Source organism: Passer domesticus, chromosome 12, assembly GCF_036417665.1.
Source record: "Passer domesticus isolate bPasDom1 chromosome 12, bPasDom1.hap1, whole genome shotgun sequence".
Classification (NCBI taxonomy): Eukaryota; Metazoa; Chordata; class Aves; order Passeriformes; family Passeridae; genus Passer; species Passer domesticus.
In genome coordinates, this window is record NC_087485.1 from 7,643,855 (window position 1) to 7,663,290 (window position 19,436).

Genomic DNA, 19,436 nt, shown 5'->3' on the forward strand with positions numbered 1-19,436 from the left:
CTCTTGCCAGGCTGGTGTGGCAGGTGTCGGCACGTTGTCCCAGCCGGGGCTGGGGGACCCAGCAGCGCCCTAGCTCTTGTGGGGCTCTGCTGCTACCGAGCCCCCTGCTTTGGGGTGCAGGGAGAGGTGCAACACTCACCACCCACTGGGAAGGGAGAGCTGCTGCAGGCTCCCCAGAGAGAGAGCCATCAAAGCAACACCACATTCTATCGGAACAGCACTTAAAAAAATAATTTTAATGTTTTAATTGTTTAAGATACATCATCTGTTTATTCCACAAGAGGATCCCACTGCCTGAGCTAGCACAGGGGTTGGGAAAGGGCATGGCCCATGGCCCCACTCCGCAGGCAAGCGTGGGAGAAGGGATCAGTGCCGGTACAGGCGGGGGTAGCTCCAGCTGGCTCATCCCTGACCACACATTCGCCTAAATCCAAAGCTCAGGCTGAAGCCAGCCCTGGAGAGGTACAGGCTGCACATTTCAGGTGTGCACACACTGCACAGCAGCATCCCTGCGCTGGGAGTGCCCTGCAGGCACAGCCCCAAACAGACAGAGCTATCAGTACGTTCTCCACTTGAGGCTCCACAGTAAGAAAAGTCATAAACCTTTTGCCTCCATGGATTCCACCAAACTGCTGGTTCCCTGCTCAAGAGCCTCATCACTCCAGCAGCAGCAAATCTCACATTAACCCTAATTTTCCCCATAGTGCTTGGAAACAATAGCCAAAAGGAGATATATTGAGTATGTGTCCTCTGTGTGTGTTCTCAGTGAGGGAGCAAAGGCTTTCCAAAACACCACATCTAAAAGACAGTGTGGATCCCAAACTCAAAAGGCAGATGCCTTTCCCAGTGACTAGGAAGTGTCACTACCAAGACAGGGACAAGTTAAAGTGCATTTTATCACCTGGTCAGAGCAGGAGATGGAGACAACTTAAAGCCTAACAGTACTAAAAATGCTGGAAGTCACTAATCCCAGGGACCTTGGGTGCATGTCTGGCCTTTTCACAGGTACTGACTAGAGTAGAAATTATTTAAAATGTAATCCTGAAAAATGTAATTTCCTTTTCTTGCTTTGTGGGGAAATCTAAGTGATGTAAACAGCCATTCAAAATAAGGACCCTGCTGCTTCCAGGGAAACTGAGCACAGTTCCATGAACTATTTCCTCTTCAAGCGCCACTTACAACTCACCTTCAGAGCTTACTGTTGCTTGAGAATTATTTCTGCTTTAATTGTGTAAAACGACTGTTTTGCTCAGTTTGAGCCCATGTAAGGAGGCACCTGGAAAAGACTCTACATTGCTGAAGCGAGTTTGGCTCTGCCAGGTGGGCCCCTTCCAGGGGAGCTTTCAAAAACCTCTTCATCCCAAACTAACCAATATTCACACACCCTTCTGCAGGAGAGAGCAATTTTTCTGGTCTGGCATCCATTGCCAGCAACGGACGCAGGGAATTTCGTCAAATTGGTCTGAAAGCAACCTGGGAAGCATAGGAGAAATGGAAGCACTTGTAAACATCACCACAGCACATTACCAGGACGTCCCGCTTCAGCTCCTTGCGGCGATCACCTCCAGAGAGAGCGGAGCAGAGCTGACTCAACATGGCTTGGGAATGAAACATTCAACCAGTTCCCGTGTGGCTCGCTGTGCTCAGAAGGTGCTCTCCAGCAGGCAGTGGCACCCGCAGCCCGTGGGACAGACCTCCTGGGTGCGAAACCACTCCATCATGTGGCTGGTGTGGCCGCCGTGTCCGCAGGTGAGGCAGAAGTTGGAGGAGCCGCGCACGGCCACGTGGCAGATGGCGCACTGGAAGGTGAAGCCCTTGCAGATGGCGCACTGGGTGCCGCGCACCTCGCTGCGGCAGTGGCTGCAGTACACGCCGAACTCTGCCGGGGGCAACGCAGAGCAGAGCAGACAGTCAGGGCTGGGATCACGCACCAAGCAGCCTGCACACAGCCCCTGACACCGCCTCACAGCTCCAGCAGGATGGGAGGGGGGATGGTGTTTAGGGATCTTGGTTTGCTCTCCACACGCGATCAAAGGAAGGGGCAACTGCAGCACTGAGGCACTGACCGGCCCAGCAATTCCCCTGATGGCTACAGCTGTCTGCTGGAAATGTGAGCTGGATTTCAAGCTTTGGAGACACTGACTATAAAGCGTCACTAAGCAAGCAAGAACAGCCTCCATTTCTCATCAGAGAGCCCACCTGATGCTCCTGTATCAGACTGTCAGCCAAGGAGGGGCAAAGGCAGTGGGTTAAGTCACCTGTTTTCACTCCAGTTACTCCCAGAGATTGTCTTGGGTTACAAGGTGAGACTACTGCCCTTTCTCTGGCATCCTTCACCTGTTTTTCTTCCCCCAGGTCAAGCACATATGTTTTTAGAGGTCTGTGAAGAAGACAATTTGGCAGCTGTCCTTAAGCTGGGCATCTATGCTGCTGAAAGTACTTTGGGAGGAAAGTTCTCTTTACCTATTTGCTGGCTAGCTCACCTAGTTAGAGATCTTGCAATTTTAACATAAGGACACTTCAGGATCAGAGATGAAGACAGGGCATCTCAGAGGGAATAAAGGACATTCATCAGCACAGAGCTGAGCATTGCTGGCATGGCAGTATGTGAATCTTCCAGCTTCCCTAGCGACATGCTACAGTCTACAAAGCCCTTGAACCAACACCTGCAAGCCTCACCTCCACCCAGAAGTGTAAAGAAGTCAAACTCATTTACTGGCAGAGCTAGCCTCTGTCAGAGTTAAATGCCATATTTGCTGTGACATTTCAGTAACCAATGGACACTTTATCTACATAGAAGGATGCTCTGCCTAAGCCAGAGTAAAACAGCTTGGATTTTGCCTTACTTATAAGCTATCAGTGATGGATTGAGCAGGGGGACTTTTTTTCTTAGTGTTAAAGAATGCTGAAACCAGCTTGATCACACTACCCTGAATTAGACCCATCACATGAACAGGTAAGGAAAAGGTTTCCTCATCAAGGCTGGCATCAACAGGGATACGAAAACCCTGGCAGGGAAGGGAGAAGCAGATGTTTACAGAAGAAGAAACCAATGAGCTGATAGCATCTTACTCAAAAATAAAGCACGTTCTGTTGAGCAGGCAGGACAACATTTTATCTAAAATTGTGTGACTGACAGTCAATCACTTCACACCATAAAGACCAGTTCCATTTTTAAATGGTGAAAATTTTTAACACACCTCCCTTAGGTGTGTGTGAAGATCCTTACCTTGAGTGGGGACATCCCCTCAAGGTCATTCCTCAAAGCTCAATGAGAGAGATCTGCCTGTGGTCATTGCTATGGATGGACATCAGAGTCTACCTGATAATTATTAAGCTAGCTTTGTTATTATGTATTTAATAACCAGTGCTTTGTATTTCTAGTTTTAATTTTCTATACTGTGTGGTAAATAATTCTGATTAAGGCCTTTTTAGTCTAATGATTACCATTATATTCAACAATTTAAATAAACCGTTCATATTTTATTCATATTAAATAATTGATTTGCTATCATTAATCCTGTGGAATGATTTGTACCAAGGTTCAATTACACCTATATAATCACTTTAAACCCTTGTGACTCGCTTGGGTGGATCTCTCTGATAAACTTTGTCCATTCCATTCATGACACATCCTGCCCTGCAGATTACACGTTCCTAAACTCCTGAGGCAGAGCTGTGGCTCTGCCTGAGCAACTGGTTCAGACACTCACCAATTCCCTTGTGGGGATCAGGAGGACACGAGACAAACTTCAGCACCTCAGCCCGCTTCTCTCGCAGGCCCCAGCGATAAAGGATTTCTCCATAGCACTTCTTAAAATCATCAAATTGCTGAGTGTTAGCAGGATCCAGCAGCCTAGACGAACAAGCAGGCTTGTAACTAATTGACTTTCAGAGACTCGGGTTGCAATCCTCTTTCCTGTGACAGCTGTGCCACCAGCTCACATTGCTGGAAATGCAGCAGGGCACTTCCCACAGGTTGCTGGAACATTGCTGAACACAAACTGCTCTGGTCTTGATTTGTTCTACACTCTAGGGTACACACTCCATGGGTGGACTGTCCTTTGGTACCCCCACCATGGCCTCTTAGGGATGCATCATGTGTAATCCCAGCAGCACTGACCTGCAGGATGAAGCTTCTTCAAGTAATTGTGTGAATGACAGGGTCTAGGGACAGGTGTGGTACTGCACAGCACCAAGAAACCTGGCCATGGAGTTCCACATGACTGAGACACAAGTAAGGCATCTCTGAATACCCCCAAGTCATGTGATAACCTACCTTTTGTTTTTCTCATGCTGGTCCTTCTCCCTCTCCCGGGGATCAGGATACGTTAGGTTTCCGTAGCGGAAGTCATCTGGAGAAGACTCGCACCAGGGAGTGGAGGTCTGCTCTGTGTCTTTGTTTGCTGCAAACACCAAGAGGCTGTGAGTGCATCTCCCCCCTCATAACTGCAATCAGGAAGGGACATGAAAGACCACAGGATGCACCCCCACGTTTCAGTCCTATCTCTGTCCTACCACCCTCTGCATTCCAAACACTGCCCCGCCTCCAAGAACTACACGCCAGCTTCTACTTGCCAAGTGCTTCTACTACACTTTTGGTGAAAGGACTTAATGGGTACCACCAGGCAGAGAAATCTGATGTGGAGGAATCCCTTTTGCCTTCTGCTTTAGACAAAAAGTAACCAGGCAATCAATCCCATGGAGTTTGTTTGGGAACATTTTCCCGGGCAGACTTGGGTTCCTCTTTCCTAGACAGGGAGGACTCTCATCACCAGGACTGCTGTTACGTAAAGGGGCCTCTGCATGCAAGGTACTGCCCTGGGGGCAGGGAGATGACTGCTAATAACTGCTACAAATGATTATTAGCTTCCCTAACCCCCATTCTCTCCTCTTCCCCATGTCACACGTGCCTTGATATCACACTGAAAAGTTACAGCTGTGGTACTAACAGGGCTGATGCTGCCCCAGGTCATGTATATCACTAGGAATCTGCCAAAAATTTCAACTCTGACACCAGAGCCCCCCTTTGTCACCTTTGTCACAGTGAAAAACCTCTGTGGATATTCACAGCACCAAGAACCCAACTTTCCCACTGCTGCGTTTCTTTCAGTGAGAGAAGAAAGGCCAGCACTGCTTTTCCCTCAAACGCTGTGGAATTAGCCAGCTGATGACGTTTTGAGGCCATTTTTGATACTCATTGAATGAAGTACTACTGAAGTCAGAAGGTGCAGGACTGCAGGAGCCTCAACACAGATACTGCAAGGCCAGCTCACTTCCAGCCATGGACTCTCCTGGCCAAACCCCACAGAGCTGCCCTGGCAGAGCACATCTGCAATCAGCCAGTACTAACTCCCTCTTTTCCCCACCACAGGAGCCATCTAAAACCTTGGCTGGAAGGGTGGGAGATTCCTTTATTTACTAGCCAGGTCTCATACCTATGTTCCAGCCTCCGGTGCCAATCCCAGGATCTGACATGCTGGAACAGGAGCCAGAGGAAGTAAAGCTGGGCTGTTGAGGGGGAAAGGAGAATAAATCATGTCATCTATGTGAGAGACCTTCAAAGATATCCAAGACAAATGGGAAAGAAATGGTGATCGTACGTATCGGCTGTGGGAGGCCAGGTTGGAGGCACGCTGAGGAAAGGGGACACAAGAGTTGGGGCACCCCTGGAGCCTGGACTGGGCTTCAAACACACTGCAGAGCATGGCCAGGGTCTGTACATCATGGAGCTGTGAGTAATGAGCCAGCCTGGGAATGAAAAAGACAGTGTGAGACTGGGCAGAATTCAGTGGCAAAAGCATTGAGACTCCAGGGCAGCTAATTTCAAGCCTGTTGCACACATGGGTTTGGGTGTCATGACTGCCCACAGGAGACATGTGCACTGAGGGACTGGGTTGGCTTTTCTGTCACACCTTTGAGGAGCCAAGTTCTCCTTCTGAAAACACTCATGCCCTAACTGATGGGAGAAAGATGAGAGCTCTGGGAATTCAGCAGTACTTGGGCTCTGATGTAGTGCTGGAGCCATTAGACTCACTCCCAGCCACAACATCTTTTTGACAAAGCCCTCTTGGTGCAAGTGTCCTGCACCTGGATCACAAGGCAAAAGGCTGCTGCAGGTTTTCTAGAAGGCTAGGAAGTTTCCAGTTTGCTCTGAAGGCTGAGAGTGATAAAGAACAACCTGTGCTGTGCTCCCACTGCTGCCATGCAGCAGGAGAGAGCTCAACCAAGCAACAGCATGGAAAGCAGAGCACACAAATCCTGCACTTCCAAACAGGATGGACTGACAAATAATATCAGTCACAAATTATGTAACTCCTGAGTAGATTCACCTGGAAAACATTTGTAGCTAACACTTTGTGGCCACTGGAACAATTTCCCAATAAAGCTAGATGACATCAGGGAATCTGAAGGTGAAAAAAAGGTGCTGCACCAACAGGCTCATTTACTGGGGAGCAGGAAACCCAAATGTCCAAGTCAAGCATTGTGGGCATGGAAAGCAGAGCTCCACCTGTGTCTGGCCTATTGCTCAATGCTGGCCAAGGAAGACCTGAGTGATAGGTGGAAGGTCAAGAGCTGCCTCCTGTATGCCAGAAACACATCTGGAGTTTCCCTTTGTGATGCATCACAGGCTTGAGATGGGCAAAAAATCCATGCTGTGGCACTGCCCCAAACCTGAAATGACCCCTTACACATAGATAGTTATGGAGGGCTCTGCTTCAGCAGCCATTCCCCAAGCCCTCCCCAGCATTCAGACACGTACAAGGACTCCAGTAATTGACGTCCAAATGGATGTTGTGCCCAAGGTATCTCTAAATCTGGGTCAGACTTCGGTCCAAGACAGAGATCAGTGGCTACCATGGCCAGTGACCAAACCTGGCAGACAGGAAGGAAAAGCAGCAAAGCTACAATTAGGATTAACCACACTCCCAGGGCATAGGTGTGCACAAATTCACACACAGACAGATAATAATGGAGCTTGTCTGTTTTGTTTTGGTTTTTTTTTCCCCTCTGACAGCAGGGAACAGTTTCAGTCTCTGTGTCACAAATAATGCAGAGAATAGCACAAAACCAAACCTATCCCTGTTCCACTCACTTTATGTTTGAGTTAAATGCAAAAGCAGAACAGTCTATAGTCTATCAGTGCATTTTATAGTCACAAGCCTCAAAAGGGTTTAGATTTGATACAGTTCTTGGGTTCAGAGATGTCTGGTGGCAGAAAGTTTACTGGTAAATAATTATTTGCATGAGAAGTATCCTTTCATTAGTGGTATCACTGAGCACTATTCTCCTAATGCAGCCTGGCACAGAGAGGACACTTTGCTTTTTCTGTTTCAGAAATTTAACCACTTCACATGAAATTTCTCCTTCATTTATCATCCTCTACTCTGAAAATGGTTCCATCCTGTCAGTGTCTACACCACTGATCTAGGACTATTTTTTTTTCTGCTGTGCCTTTAAAAATTGGACAGTTAGAATATTCCAAGGAAAAGGAAAGCTCCTAGTTTAGCACGAAAAATAAAGCAGGAAAGGAAAAAGAGCATGGTGCTAAAAAGACAGCAGAAATCAGAGAACTGACAACATGGACAATAAAGAAAAACCACATGCACCAAGTACAAAGGACAAACACCCAGAAAAAGTAGTCCCAAAGCTGCTCCCTATGTAACCACAGAGAGCAACAGAAGAGAAACTGAAACAAGGACTGGGCTGAGTAAAGCAAACAGGAAAGACGCCACTTCCTACACTGCTCTGCTACAGAGCACATAAAACATGCAACTTGCAACTCAAGCCTGTATGTCTGCTGGGAGCTGCACTGCAGGCTGAGTTACATGGGACAGGGAAAACCAATCAAGAAACAAAGTTATCTCAGAGAAATCTTGCTGAAGTTACTCCACCCAAACTCTGGTCCAATGTGGACAAACCAGACTGCAAGAGGAAGAACAGACAAGGGGGAACTAGACCTACTTTCTCTCTGCTGGTGTAGCAGAACCCACCAAGAAGCAAGACAACAGCTTGAGTCAGCTTCTGCTTAGATCAGGTAAGCCTATGCATGTTGCCTACCCAGCTCTAGGAAGAGCCAAATGCTGAGGAGATGTGCACAGCTCCTGTGGCACTGCCAACTCCCATCTCTTTCAGGTGTTCCCATGTCCTGTCAAATGTTCTGCCTGTTGCAATGGACTAATCACAGGGAAAAGTGTGGGCCATAACAGCCATTTTTCTCCTATTTTTACCTGAAGGCAAATAGCCAGCCCCATTTTGGAGCCCCTGGGCTCAGGCTCTCTTGGGAGAAGATAGCTGCAGTTGGTACCCAGTGCCAGCAGAATGCCAAACAATGGGAACAATTACATAAGTACAAAAAATTACGGATCAAAATGCTGACAGCAGCTAGGCAACTCTGTGCACAGTTACTCCATTTGATGACTCAAAAGCAGGCTGCATTCCTCACTTTGCCTACAGGAATTCCCTGAAAAATGTGTTTCACTCAGTGTGGCAAAGGGCATAAAAGAATCTGTGTGCAGTCCTGGGAAGGAATCTCTCAATGCCCAGAGTCAGCAAGATGGGGATCACCTTGCAGCCATTCCACAGGCCAGGTTCACCACCCAGGGACTCCCTGGCAGAGCTGCTGAACCCCAGTGGCCCTTGGGTGCTGGTGACAGCACAAGGCATTGGAGGGTAGCACAGCATGCTGAGGAAGAGGTTGGATTCCTGGCATACCTGTACGAGATCCCTCCGCCCCACAGCCAAGGCTGAGGCAGCATTCTTCTGGCAAGTCTCCTGGATGTTATTCACGTTCAGGCTGAAAAGAAAGGAGGTAACTCAGCTCTGATTGGCACATCACCTACAAAGGTGGGGAGGAATGGGGGGAAGGGAGAACATGGCTCTGGCAGCAGTGAGCAGCCCAGACCTCCTGATCAATATGAGCCCCTTGCACTGCCAGGATCCCATCCCATCCTTCCCTGTTGTTCAAGGATCACTGCCATCCTCCTCTCACTATTAATTTTTGCTAATACACCAAACATCGAGTTCAACTCCATACTAGATGGGATTGATTGTAAGCAACACCATTTCCAAGAGGGTATCAGACCAAACTTCTGCCAGGGTATCATGAACTCCAGAATCATTCTTGTCCCTAAAAGCTGGTGCCATTGGCTACATGGTCCTGCTCCCATTCAGCCCATCAGTCTGCTCTGGCTGACTCAGAGGGAGACAGGGGCATACTGGGAAGAACCAGGCTGGCTGGGGGATAACACACCCACTGAGTGAAGCCTTGACAGGCTGGCAAGGTGGGCTGAGGAAACCCACGTGTGCTTTTCTGCCTGTCATCACAAATCTTCCCAACACTTCAACTGCTTGAGATTTTTACAGTACATGGAAAAGGGTCAGGCTGTTTACACAAGATGGCCCAAGAAGAAAGGTCCAACAGGTTTTTCAGAAGAATATTTTTTGTTCTCTCTTTCTTTCCTCATAAGGGAAACCTGCTTCTTCCCTGAATGTCCATAGACTGGAAATTCCGTTAAGGACCAGCCAGTATTACCAAAGCTAAGAAAGAAATTCAGGAACAAAGGTTTTGTAACCATGTGATTTACAAAGTCTGGAAAAAGGAAGCCCTTTGTTAAAAACAAAACCAACAAAAACACGAAAATGCCCACAGAACTCCATCCTTTCTAATAACACAGAACAACCTGCACAACAAACCTGACATGTACAACCAAGAGTCCAAGTGGGAACATATCAAATGCTTCTGAAATTAAAAAGCTTTATGAGCTATTAATAGTTTTACAGAATGAAAATGAGCATTTACTGAGATTTTTAAGCCTGTGCATATAATATGAGATTTGAAAAAGAATTTCTACTGATAATTTCTCTCTTTAGCAAGGGAAAATCTGAACCTGTAAAATTTGCAGTGATGATGTTGATTCAAACTCTGTTGACCCCACCTCATCAAAAATTTCTTCCCTCACACTTTTCAGATTTACAGGAGACAGGTCCCCTCTCACAGGCAGAGGGATACCAAAAAAAGCAGTGAGGCAAGAACAGAGGAAGAAGGTAGCGAAACATTCAGGGATCCATGCTGACTGACGTCAGGACTAAAGCACAGCAATGGCAAAGACAGCTACTTTCATTTGGAAAAGGATGACAGCCCACATGTACTCACATGTAGAGCTCCCCCAGCAGCTTGTGGACAGGCAGCAAACAGGAAATATCTTGGATAATAACTTTCCCAGCAGCTTTGATGGGTCGGTTGTTGGCATCTGTCCCCTCTCGTTTGCTCTTCCACCTCCTTGATTTCTGCAGAACCAATGGCAAAGTGTTACTGGGGAAGAGGACAGGAGGCTGCTTGGGACAGGGAACAAAGCACTAGGGTCAGGAATAATGCAAGCAGCACCCAAACCTGCCTTTCAGAAGGCTCTGTGTTACCCTGGAAAACATCCATGACATGCCCAGGAGAACAAGCATCTCCATCTGTAGGAAGTGAAAAGCAGGTCAAGGCAGCGAGCTCAAGGTCAAACTCACTCAAAAAGTACTTTGTGAGTTTCCCTGTGAAAGGCAGTAATAGAATAAATCAGCATCGGGATGCCAATCAAACCTGGGCAAGTTTGGCAGGAGGACCATTCAATTCTCATTCTCTGGGAACCCTCTGCAGATAAACCAGTGCTGACTTCAGCCAGCGTCAGCACAGAGACATGCTGGAGGCAGCTGCTGCTCGCCCTTTGCCTCAGGGCAAGCCCACAGCTCCAGACTGTCTCTAGGTCTGCCCTCTCAGGGTGAGAACAGCCCTGTTCAGTGCCAGCACAGGGCTCCCACCTCCTGCTTTATCAACAGCTTCAAACAAACAACTGGTAGATGATAAAGCAGGGCCCAAGTTTTCCTAGCAAGGATCCCTAGCTACCATGGTCACAGCTACTTACAGCTGGCTCAGGATGTAAGAGGGGGGAGAAGAACGGAGAGGAACCATGAAGAGGGAACAGAATCAAGAAGCCAAGATTCCCAAATACTCCCTGTAACAGATACAGAGGCCATCTTAAAGCCAAGCTGCATAAAGCTACCTTGGCTGTGTGAAACACCGTAGAGTATCTGTCTGGTATCCTGACCTCTTCCAGCTCCTTGCTCTAGGAGAGTGAGGAGGAGGGATGAGAGGATGTGTGGCAGCACGACAGGCAGAAGGCACTGGAGCTCTACTGAAGGAAGTGCTGGCTGCTAGGCAGGGCTGCAATGCTTTGCAATGCTGCTCTCCTATGGTGCCTTCCCTCACTGCCACACAGAAGCACCCGGGCATGCTGAGGAAGGGAGGCTCTCCTGGGACACTCATGCTGGGGCTTCCCACACATCTCATCAAAGCAGAACAGCCCCTCTCTCAAGGGGCCAGCAAGGCAGCCCTGTGCTGATGGTTCTGCAAGGCAGACACAGCTTACACACGCTCACGGTGGTGCTCCTAAAGAGCAGACTGGGATACAGGAAAGGCAGGACTTGGATCTGCAAGCAGGATCACCTTTACATTGGGCATGAGGCCAGCTCTGGGATGGCTGAGTGCCAAATGGCTTTTGATCATGACCATGCAGTCCTGTGAGAACCTGGGCAGGCTTATCAGACACAAAATGTCCTTAAAAAAACTACTCGTGACCGTAAGAAATGCCACTGCCTGCCTGGCCCAAGCTTAGGCCAGTGTGCTGAGGAGGTCTTGCCATGCTGAGCATACTACTAACACATGCCACAAGAAGCAAAAAGGGTGAGCTCCTGAAGCTTCTCTGAACACTGCACAACTGAGGATCAGAGGCTCCAGCTTGGCAGTCAGTGAAGAAGGCATTTCAGCCTCAAAGGAGCCAAAGGTGGGTTGCTCCAGGGGTGCCAATGTTACATAGCATCACTATTCCCCTGATCTTCTACCACTCCCAAGTAAAGAGGAGCAAAGCTTGCATGATGCCCAACATTCAGAGGGGTGAAACACTGGTAGAAACAGGGCTGTCAGCATCCAGGGCTCTGGAAAAGCTGACTGACTAGTTCTCTGTCACGTCTATTCAAATCCTAGATCATCCAAGAGGAATCTGCCTGCAGGACTTATCTGTCCCCTGAAGCTGAAGAGCACTATGCAGTGGAAGGTGGCTAGAATGGGGTCAGGTGGGAGACCCACCTCTCTTCACTCCTTCAGTTCCTAACCAAGGCACAGTCTGGATCAGCTCTGCCTCTCTTGACATTGGGCAGGCTAATGCTGTTTTGATAACACTAAAAGTTTAGCTGCCAATCCCATGCTGAAGGATGTGGGCTGTACTACAACAAGGTTCCCAAGTAACAGTGGCACTTGAGTACCTCATTCTTTCTCAGGACAGCAAATGCTGTCTCCTAGGTATGGTGAGGAGCTGCTGCTGCTACCAAAATCAATATATGAGTGAAGCTTGGGAGCCCCAGCACAATGACATGCCAGGAGGAAAGAGCTCAGGCACTGTCCTGGAAGGGCTACCAGGCTTCTCACAGCAAAAGCTGTTATTTGTGCTGTGTCTGAGTGGGTATTTGAGCCCAGGCTTGCAGACATAGAACCACGTTCTGCAGGGCTATCAACAAGAGCTTCTAGAGCCTGGTAGGTAATTTGGAGAGCAAACTTGCCACCTCCTGGCCATCTGTAAGCCAGCTGCCCCCAGGACTCACAGTCGATGGAGAGCTCCCTCTACCCAGTCTTTGGGAACAGATTCAACCTGCTCCTGCCCCCCACAAGAACAGGCTGAAGAAGCCTCCCAACAGGCATTTCAAGACTACAAACATGGACAACACATATCATTTTCCACAGGCAATTGGGTATTTTTCTTTTTTTGGGGAGGAGAATGACAACAAATGAGGATGAGAATGAAAAAGAGCTCTCATGAATGGCTTCCACTGCTTGCTTTTAGCGTATCACCATACAAATAGAAACATTAAATGTACCAGAACCCCCTGAGCACTTGGACTCAAACCAACATTGTCCTGTTTTCTTCCTTTTAACTCTGCTTATTTACTGGCAAAAAAGGAAACCCTGTATCTTTACTAGTGCAGCTCCAGGAATGGAATTAGTTGATGGCCACAGGCCCTGCCTGTACTACACTTCCATACCCACCACTTCCAGTCCCTAAAGCTGTGACAGAAAAAAATTTGCAAAGCTACATGTAGAGTCCCATTAAAAAAGCCTGTTTTTTTTGCAATTCTGGTTTACCTCAGCTACAACAAGTCAGAGTCAGAAAAAACCCACAATCTGAAGTATGGGAACCATCACAGATGGGGTAAAGTTCATCATCATTTACAGCAGAAGTTCTACTTTGAATCCAGTAATCGCTGGTGTTAATTACAGGAGCAGCTCTCCACCAGGTGGTATTTGAGCACATTTAACAGGGATTACCAGAGACAAAGAAAGCTTTAGGTTGGGTTTGTCTGGCCAAGGTCCACCTCCCTCCCGTTCCACCACTTCTGCCAGGAGCAGCTCCCACTATGGTGTAATCAAAAGGTGTCACCAAGGCTCAGGGGCATTAGGGCAGAGCAGAAAACACATCTCTTCCTAGGGGCTGGAGCACAGGTCAGGATGGGGAGCAGGGAACATAACAGTTGGAGCTGAAGCAGGAATCAACATGCACCAAGCTAGCTGCTGGCAGCTGAAGGACAAAGGCACAGGTCTTCTGCACTGCCCACGACACTTCTAGCTCTTTCTGAAGCCTAGAATCCATGCCAAGGAGAACTGCATCTACCCAGCTGCTCCTCAGTTTAACGAGAGGAAGATATAAAAGAAAATGGCTACAGTGATAAGTAAATTAAGACTCATCAGTTCCTCAGAGCACGAGAAAGAAAGAAACCAGAGCATTTATGGCAATCATGGGTTGGAGGTGACAGCAGGGAACAGCACTGGATAATGACTAAAAAAGCCAGCCTGCACCTGCACTACTATACCCAAGGCTGTAATTTGCTGCAATCTGAGGTGATAACGATGGCAGTAAATGGGTTACATGTAGAAACAGATAGCCCAAGAATAAGCCACCAACTGCTTTGTAGCAACCACCATGATCACTGCATACTCAGCAGCAGGAGTTGCAAAATGCTGCCCGCTTGGAAAGGATGCTGAACACTTGGGTGTGTGTGCCTCTGGATCCTGCTGAGGCAGGCAGTGCTTTAAGCAGGATCCTGAAATGTAAAGTGCCTGTTTCACATCAGCATATGCAAAATTTCAGGGTTTGTGGTATAAACTGGCATTAGTAGGGCAAAGGTAAAGGTTGTGAACAGAAGAGAACAGACTCAATGCCAAGAGATTAAGTTGCAATAAGACAAGTACAAAATAGTTAAACCTGCTCAAATCAGGTTCAAGCTGCTTCTCATATTTATTTTTCTAAAATAAAATGCAAAAATTGCTTCCTCCCTGTAGAATGCTATGCTGCTTTATTCTGAACAACTGCCTACAGATTAACTCCCCCGTGTGGCTCATGCAGCACTGCCTGGATTTTCTCTTCAAAATAATTAACATTTACTATTTCCAGCATCTCCCACAGTATCAGGCACCTGCCATAAAGGTGCTAAAAAAATCCAAGGCCCTTTTGAATCAAGTGCCCCACAGCAGGAATCCTTCTTTATAGCTTCCATCAATCAGCAGTTGGCACCTGCCCTGAAGCATGGGCACTTCAGAAGAGGAGGCTAGAAAGAAAGAGGAATTATTGCTTCTTGTAAACTTGCTAACCTCTTGCTTCCCCAAACACCTTGAGCAATGCTGAGCTCTTCTTCCAGAAGGAAAGGAGGCATAATAACCTATGCCTCTCCTTGTGCATGGCTGTGTCTTCACCTTAGGCACTGCTGCCCCCTTCAGAGAGTCAGTTCAGCCTCTTTCAAAGGTAATCCACAAATACAATCAATCCTTCAAGGCTTGGACTAACACGTGTATCTCTTTTAAATGTGCATTACTGAAAATTATAACTTAATCACATCATTACTTGCTCTTCCTGCCAGGACAGTGGTAAGGGAATTAAACCACAGCCTTTGTGCTCTGCAATTTACCACACAAGCTGGCAAGTTCATTGCTTGATTTTCGTTCTTTCAGTCTGCTCTCGATTCAAGACAGAACTTCATTTCTTGCCTCTGCTGCTCACAAGGTTCTTTGCAAAAAGCCTTGATGGAGTCAAGTAAATTACTTCTGGTTTCTTTCACCTATTATTTGCTAGTACAGTTTTAGAACTCTTGCAATTAGGAAAACTTGATCCTATTATACTAAGTTAAATCAGGTGTTACAGGATTCTATTTTATTCCCTGCTGTCTTATGAAGAGATAGCATGAAGGACAGCAGCTGTGAAAAAACAGTTGTTCATGCAGACATTAAGACAAACAGACTTAAAGAGATCATCTTTAAATTGAAATGGAATTTTCTGAGATTCGTCTATGCTTGGAAGATGAGTGATGAAATAGTAATTGCCCACACGTACAGCACAGCTTGAGCAATCCTGGTATCAAGAAGATGATGATAGAATGAATGATGTTGGATCTTGAGGGACACGTGGACCTGACTATCAGAAAACAACTGTCAAAGCAGACTTGGCAGGGCAGGTGCCAGGAGGAGGGAGTACCTGCCAAGGTGGCTGAAGTGCAACCACTCTAAATGAATGCAGTGGTGCAACTCCAAGGGCTGGGAGAAGATCACAAGTTAAGAAGAAATTGTATTTTTTGATCCAGGAAATAAGACTGGAGAGATTACAGATAGATTGCACTGAGAAGTGGCAGTTCATTTTAATGAGATGTCAGATTGTTGTCAGAAACTCAACCAGTTTGCTTCTTCCACAGCTCTTAAGTCATCTTCCCTCCCTCTCCAGCAAGGCTTTGTCTTTTCAGAAATTAGGTGCTCTAATGTCAATCTCATCAGTTGGTAGATGATGTATAATAATCACTCAGCTCCTCTACAGTGCACTCTGTATCTTAGAGGTTAATCTTTTCTTACACTTCAAATTACCCCTTGGCATCCTTTCCTGACCACAATGCCAGGTGAAACAGGCATCCTGCAGGTCAGTAACTGCCCCTTGCAAACCACTGTCTGCTCCTGCCCCTACACATTCAGCTGCTCTTGTGAAGCCCTAGGCCCTGCGTGGAGTGCGAGTCCCCCAGCTCTGTGCAGGTTACTCAAAGGCAGGCAGGTGGCATTTTATTCTTGGGCCCTTGGGCAGAAGACAGGGTCATATCAAGGACAGCATTAGCACAGCACACAGTACCGGGAAGTCGTTAATTGCTTGTATGGACCAACGCCGCCGGGCAGAGCGAGGAGACATCTGTACGCGAAAACATTATACCCAGGAAAAGGGAAGAAAGACACCAAGAAAATTAAAGACAAAGATAAATAAACTGAAATGAAAAGTGCCCTGAACCAGCAGAGTAAAAGATACTGTTCCCAATGGCTCTGGTACACAGCGAACAGTTGCAAACCACGATCCCCACTTTCACCCTCGCACTTTTGTACACAGCATTACCTGTGGCTCTGCAGAGCAAGGGCTGCTGTGTCTGTGCCCAACACCAGCCTCTAGGGAAGACTCTGGCAAACACAAATCTGAATAAAGTCTTCCACATGGATTTGTATGCAAGAAGCACTGAGCTGCTTCATGTGACCTTGTTCATACCATGAATTGAGCAGAGGACAACACCCAAGGGCCCCACATGCCTAAACTCCAAAGTTTTACTCCTCTTGCCTGAAGAGGAAGGCAGCTAAGTGTAAACTGCATCATTTTTAGCACAGCTGTCCAGTGCCAGGCACAGATATCTGCAGGAAGCTAAACAGACACTCCTGCTTACTCAGATTGCCTTTAACATCCAGCATCCTCCAGAACTTCATTCACTGGAACCTGCTGTAACTGTTCACTTTCATTTTAAACAATAAAAACCATATGTCAGGATATTAGAAGGGATGTAGAGACACTGCTACTTGGCAGGGCCATGTGGGTATTGTCATAATGGGTTGAGAAACTCATTCAGATTGAGTGAGCAATCAAATTCACTGACTGACTATGCCAAATAGCTCCAAAGTAGGCTTTCATTAGGAACTTGAAGATACTGCAGTAGGTACTCAACACAGTATTACAGCAACAGCAAATGGAGTCTTTCAAAGCACATTAGTGTACACTCACTTGAAAAAAAGTTTTGTATACAGATCTCTAGGAGTCAACACAATAAAAGGGGATATTTGGGTCAGGTACAATGTACTTTGCATCTGTTTTCAGTTGATGACAGACAGTGAGGACCATCAACCATGCCTTCAGCCTCTACATCCCTTTGCATCTCACTGCTGGGAGAGCCCTACAGCCAGGAAGCCAAGGCTGGCTGCAGGGCCCCACGGAAAAAGAGAGGACAAGGCTGCAGCCATGTGCTACAGGTTCCTCCAGCAGGCCCCACAGAGAAGGAGAAAAGGGTTAGTTGAAGGAAATTCAGAATAGTGGAAAAGCAGCAAAACTAAGCTCAGTTCCCTGATGGAAGCATAAGGACACCCCTGTCACCATACCCAGGTACAGCAAAGCTGAGCAGCCCCCAGGTCCCCACTGGCATGACCCTCTAACTGCAGGAGAGAAAAAGAACTCCATGGCACCTTCTTTAAGAGACACTCAGGTTCAAAACACTGACATTGCCATGGTACAGATAAAGCTCCTCCTTTCTGCTGACTACTGCTCTTCAGTGGGGCTTTTTTCAGGAGTGAAAAAGAGGGAGGAAGAAAGGAGGAGTGTGCATGTGTGAATAAAAAGTGAGAAAGATATATATATATAGATGTGTGTGTGTGTATGCATATATATATATATATATATATATATATATATATATATATACACACATGTATTTAAATGAGCACAGAAAGGCTCAGTGCCAGATTTAGTTTCATTCTGGCTTACTAAGGAGCTCTCTGCTGGAATCAGCAGCTCCCCTGCCTTTATGGGAACATGACATCTTTCCTGTCTAGCAATGGGCAAATTCCATTTGTTTGCTAATGATAGTGGATGCCAGTGGTTGCTACACTGGATTGAAATACTTGGTTATGGCTGATAAATTCAGTTTTGGGGATGAATTTGTCTGATGTCACAGTTTAATGCACAAAATGCCAACTTTTATTTAATGCAAACATAAAATCCAAGCTTCAGAGCAAGGAGTTAACTAAACTCAGAGTCTGGGCTTTTTAAAACCATCACAATGAAATAACAAAAATATGTAGCATTGATCTAACAGAGGCCATGACATCAACTCCTGAAGAATCAGAAAACCTTTGCTGAAGGGAGATACAGGCTTTTTGGTTTGTTTTTTTTTAATACTATTTCATCTGCAAGAACATTTGAACCAGCTCCCTGCTAGAGTTCTTACATTTAATCCAGCATGCAAGGAGATAGCTCGGCAGGGGAAGGGGAGCACAGGAATTTCCCTTGGCTTTCAGCAGACATGGCTGCACACATGCTTTGTTCTCCTGAATTCTTTTACCCTGTGACAAAAACCTTGTTGCCATCAATATAAGGGCTGGGGAGACAGGTCACATGAAATTGCACCAAGCTGGTTCCACATGTTATTTTTAGCCTTGTCTGTCATCTTAGAGAGGCTGTGTGTTGGGGACAAGCCTGCTGCAGAGGACAGAGGTAGCTCTTTAAATAAACTCTCCCACAAAGACTAGGACAGGCTATAATTCTATTCTATAATTCCAGGCAGCACCATTTTCTCTTTTAATTTAAAAAAAAAAAAGAAGCTTGTGTGGGGGAAAAAAACCAGGATGGGGACTCAGAGTCTTCTGGGGTCTGTATGGAAGCAGAACTTGCACTGGGGACAGGGGCTCTCCCACAGCTGGGAGGTGTAATGCCATCATGTAAGCAGGACACAGCCCCAGAGACAGGGGTGGCTGTCACACCCAGCACCACCAGAAAAGCAAGACTTGTCTCAGTGCCCAGGAAGGATGGGTGTTCAAGGCTTTGACTTCCTCTGCTCCTGGGACACAAGGTCCCAAACTCTTCTGCCAGCAGAGTGCAGTCAGCTTTTGGCTTTCCCTGGGTTACCTGGAATCTCTTCACTGCTGCAACAGGTTCATGTCCTCGGCACGGACAGTGAACAAACTACTCAATGCCCCAAATTCTGAGGCTCCCAGTGGAAGCTTCCTGCATTTTTGCAAGCCATTTCACCCCCTGCTGAAGCACAGTTTGTTTCTAACAACCTGCTTGGCTCACTGCTCCCACAGCATCTGCTCCAGGCACATCAGGCCCTCACAGCTGCTTTACAACTACCCTGCAGCCATCCTACAATTACAACAGGTCTTCCTCACCCACCATGTCCCAGAAGGAAACAATCCCACTCTTCCCCAAAGCCTTGTAAACAGGAACAACAGCAAAACCTGCACCTAAACCAGAATTATGTGGATTGGAAGGTCTTCAAAGAATCATGTAGAAATTATTTTTGTTTAAAAAAAAAAGGGGCACATATCCCTGAAAGAGACACCTGAA

At 46.9% G+C, this 19,436-nt stretch overlaps 1 protein-coding gene across 5 annotated transcripts in view; it reads right to left on the bottom strand.

The window, feature by feature from the left end:
* Nucleotides 1–216: 216 nt before the first annotated feature.
* WDR59 (WD repeat domain 59) overlaps nucleotides 217–19,436 on the bottom strand; it is a 49,298-nt gene continuing 30,078 nt past the window's right edge. For 3 of the 5 annotated variants that reach the window (XM_064387073.1, XM_064387077.1, XM_064387076.1), the window contains exons 19-27: nucleotides 16,197–16,253; nucleotides 10,157–10,290; nucleotides 8,716–8,797; nucleotides 6,764–6,876; nucleotides 5,604–5,751; nucleotides 5,439–5,511; nucleotides 4,280–4,406; nucleotides 3,714–3,856; nucleotides 217–1,879 (exon numbers count right to left, since the gene is read on the bottom strand). In XM_064387073.1, coding sequence (XP_064243143.1) covers nucleotides 1,644–1,879; nucleotides 3,714–3,856; nucleotides 4,280–4,406; nucleotides 5,439–5,511; nucleotides 5,604–5,751; nucleotides 6,764–6,876; nucleotides 8,716–8,797; nucleotides 10,157–10,290; nucleotides 16,197–16,253 — 1,113 coding nt within the window. In that variant the 3' untranslated portion in view covers nucleotides 217–1,643. Of the gene's footprint in view, nucleotides 1,880–3,713; nucleotides 3,857–4,279; nucleotides 4,407–5,438; nucleotides 5,512–5,603; nucleotides 5,752–6,763; nucleotides 6,877–8,715; nucleotides 8,798–10,156; nucleotides 10,291–10,397; nucleotides 10,465–16,196; nucleotides 16,254–19,436 lie in introns of those variants that run through there. The other 2 variants (XM_064387075.1, XR_010346851.1) reach the window with 2 other exon arrangements.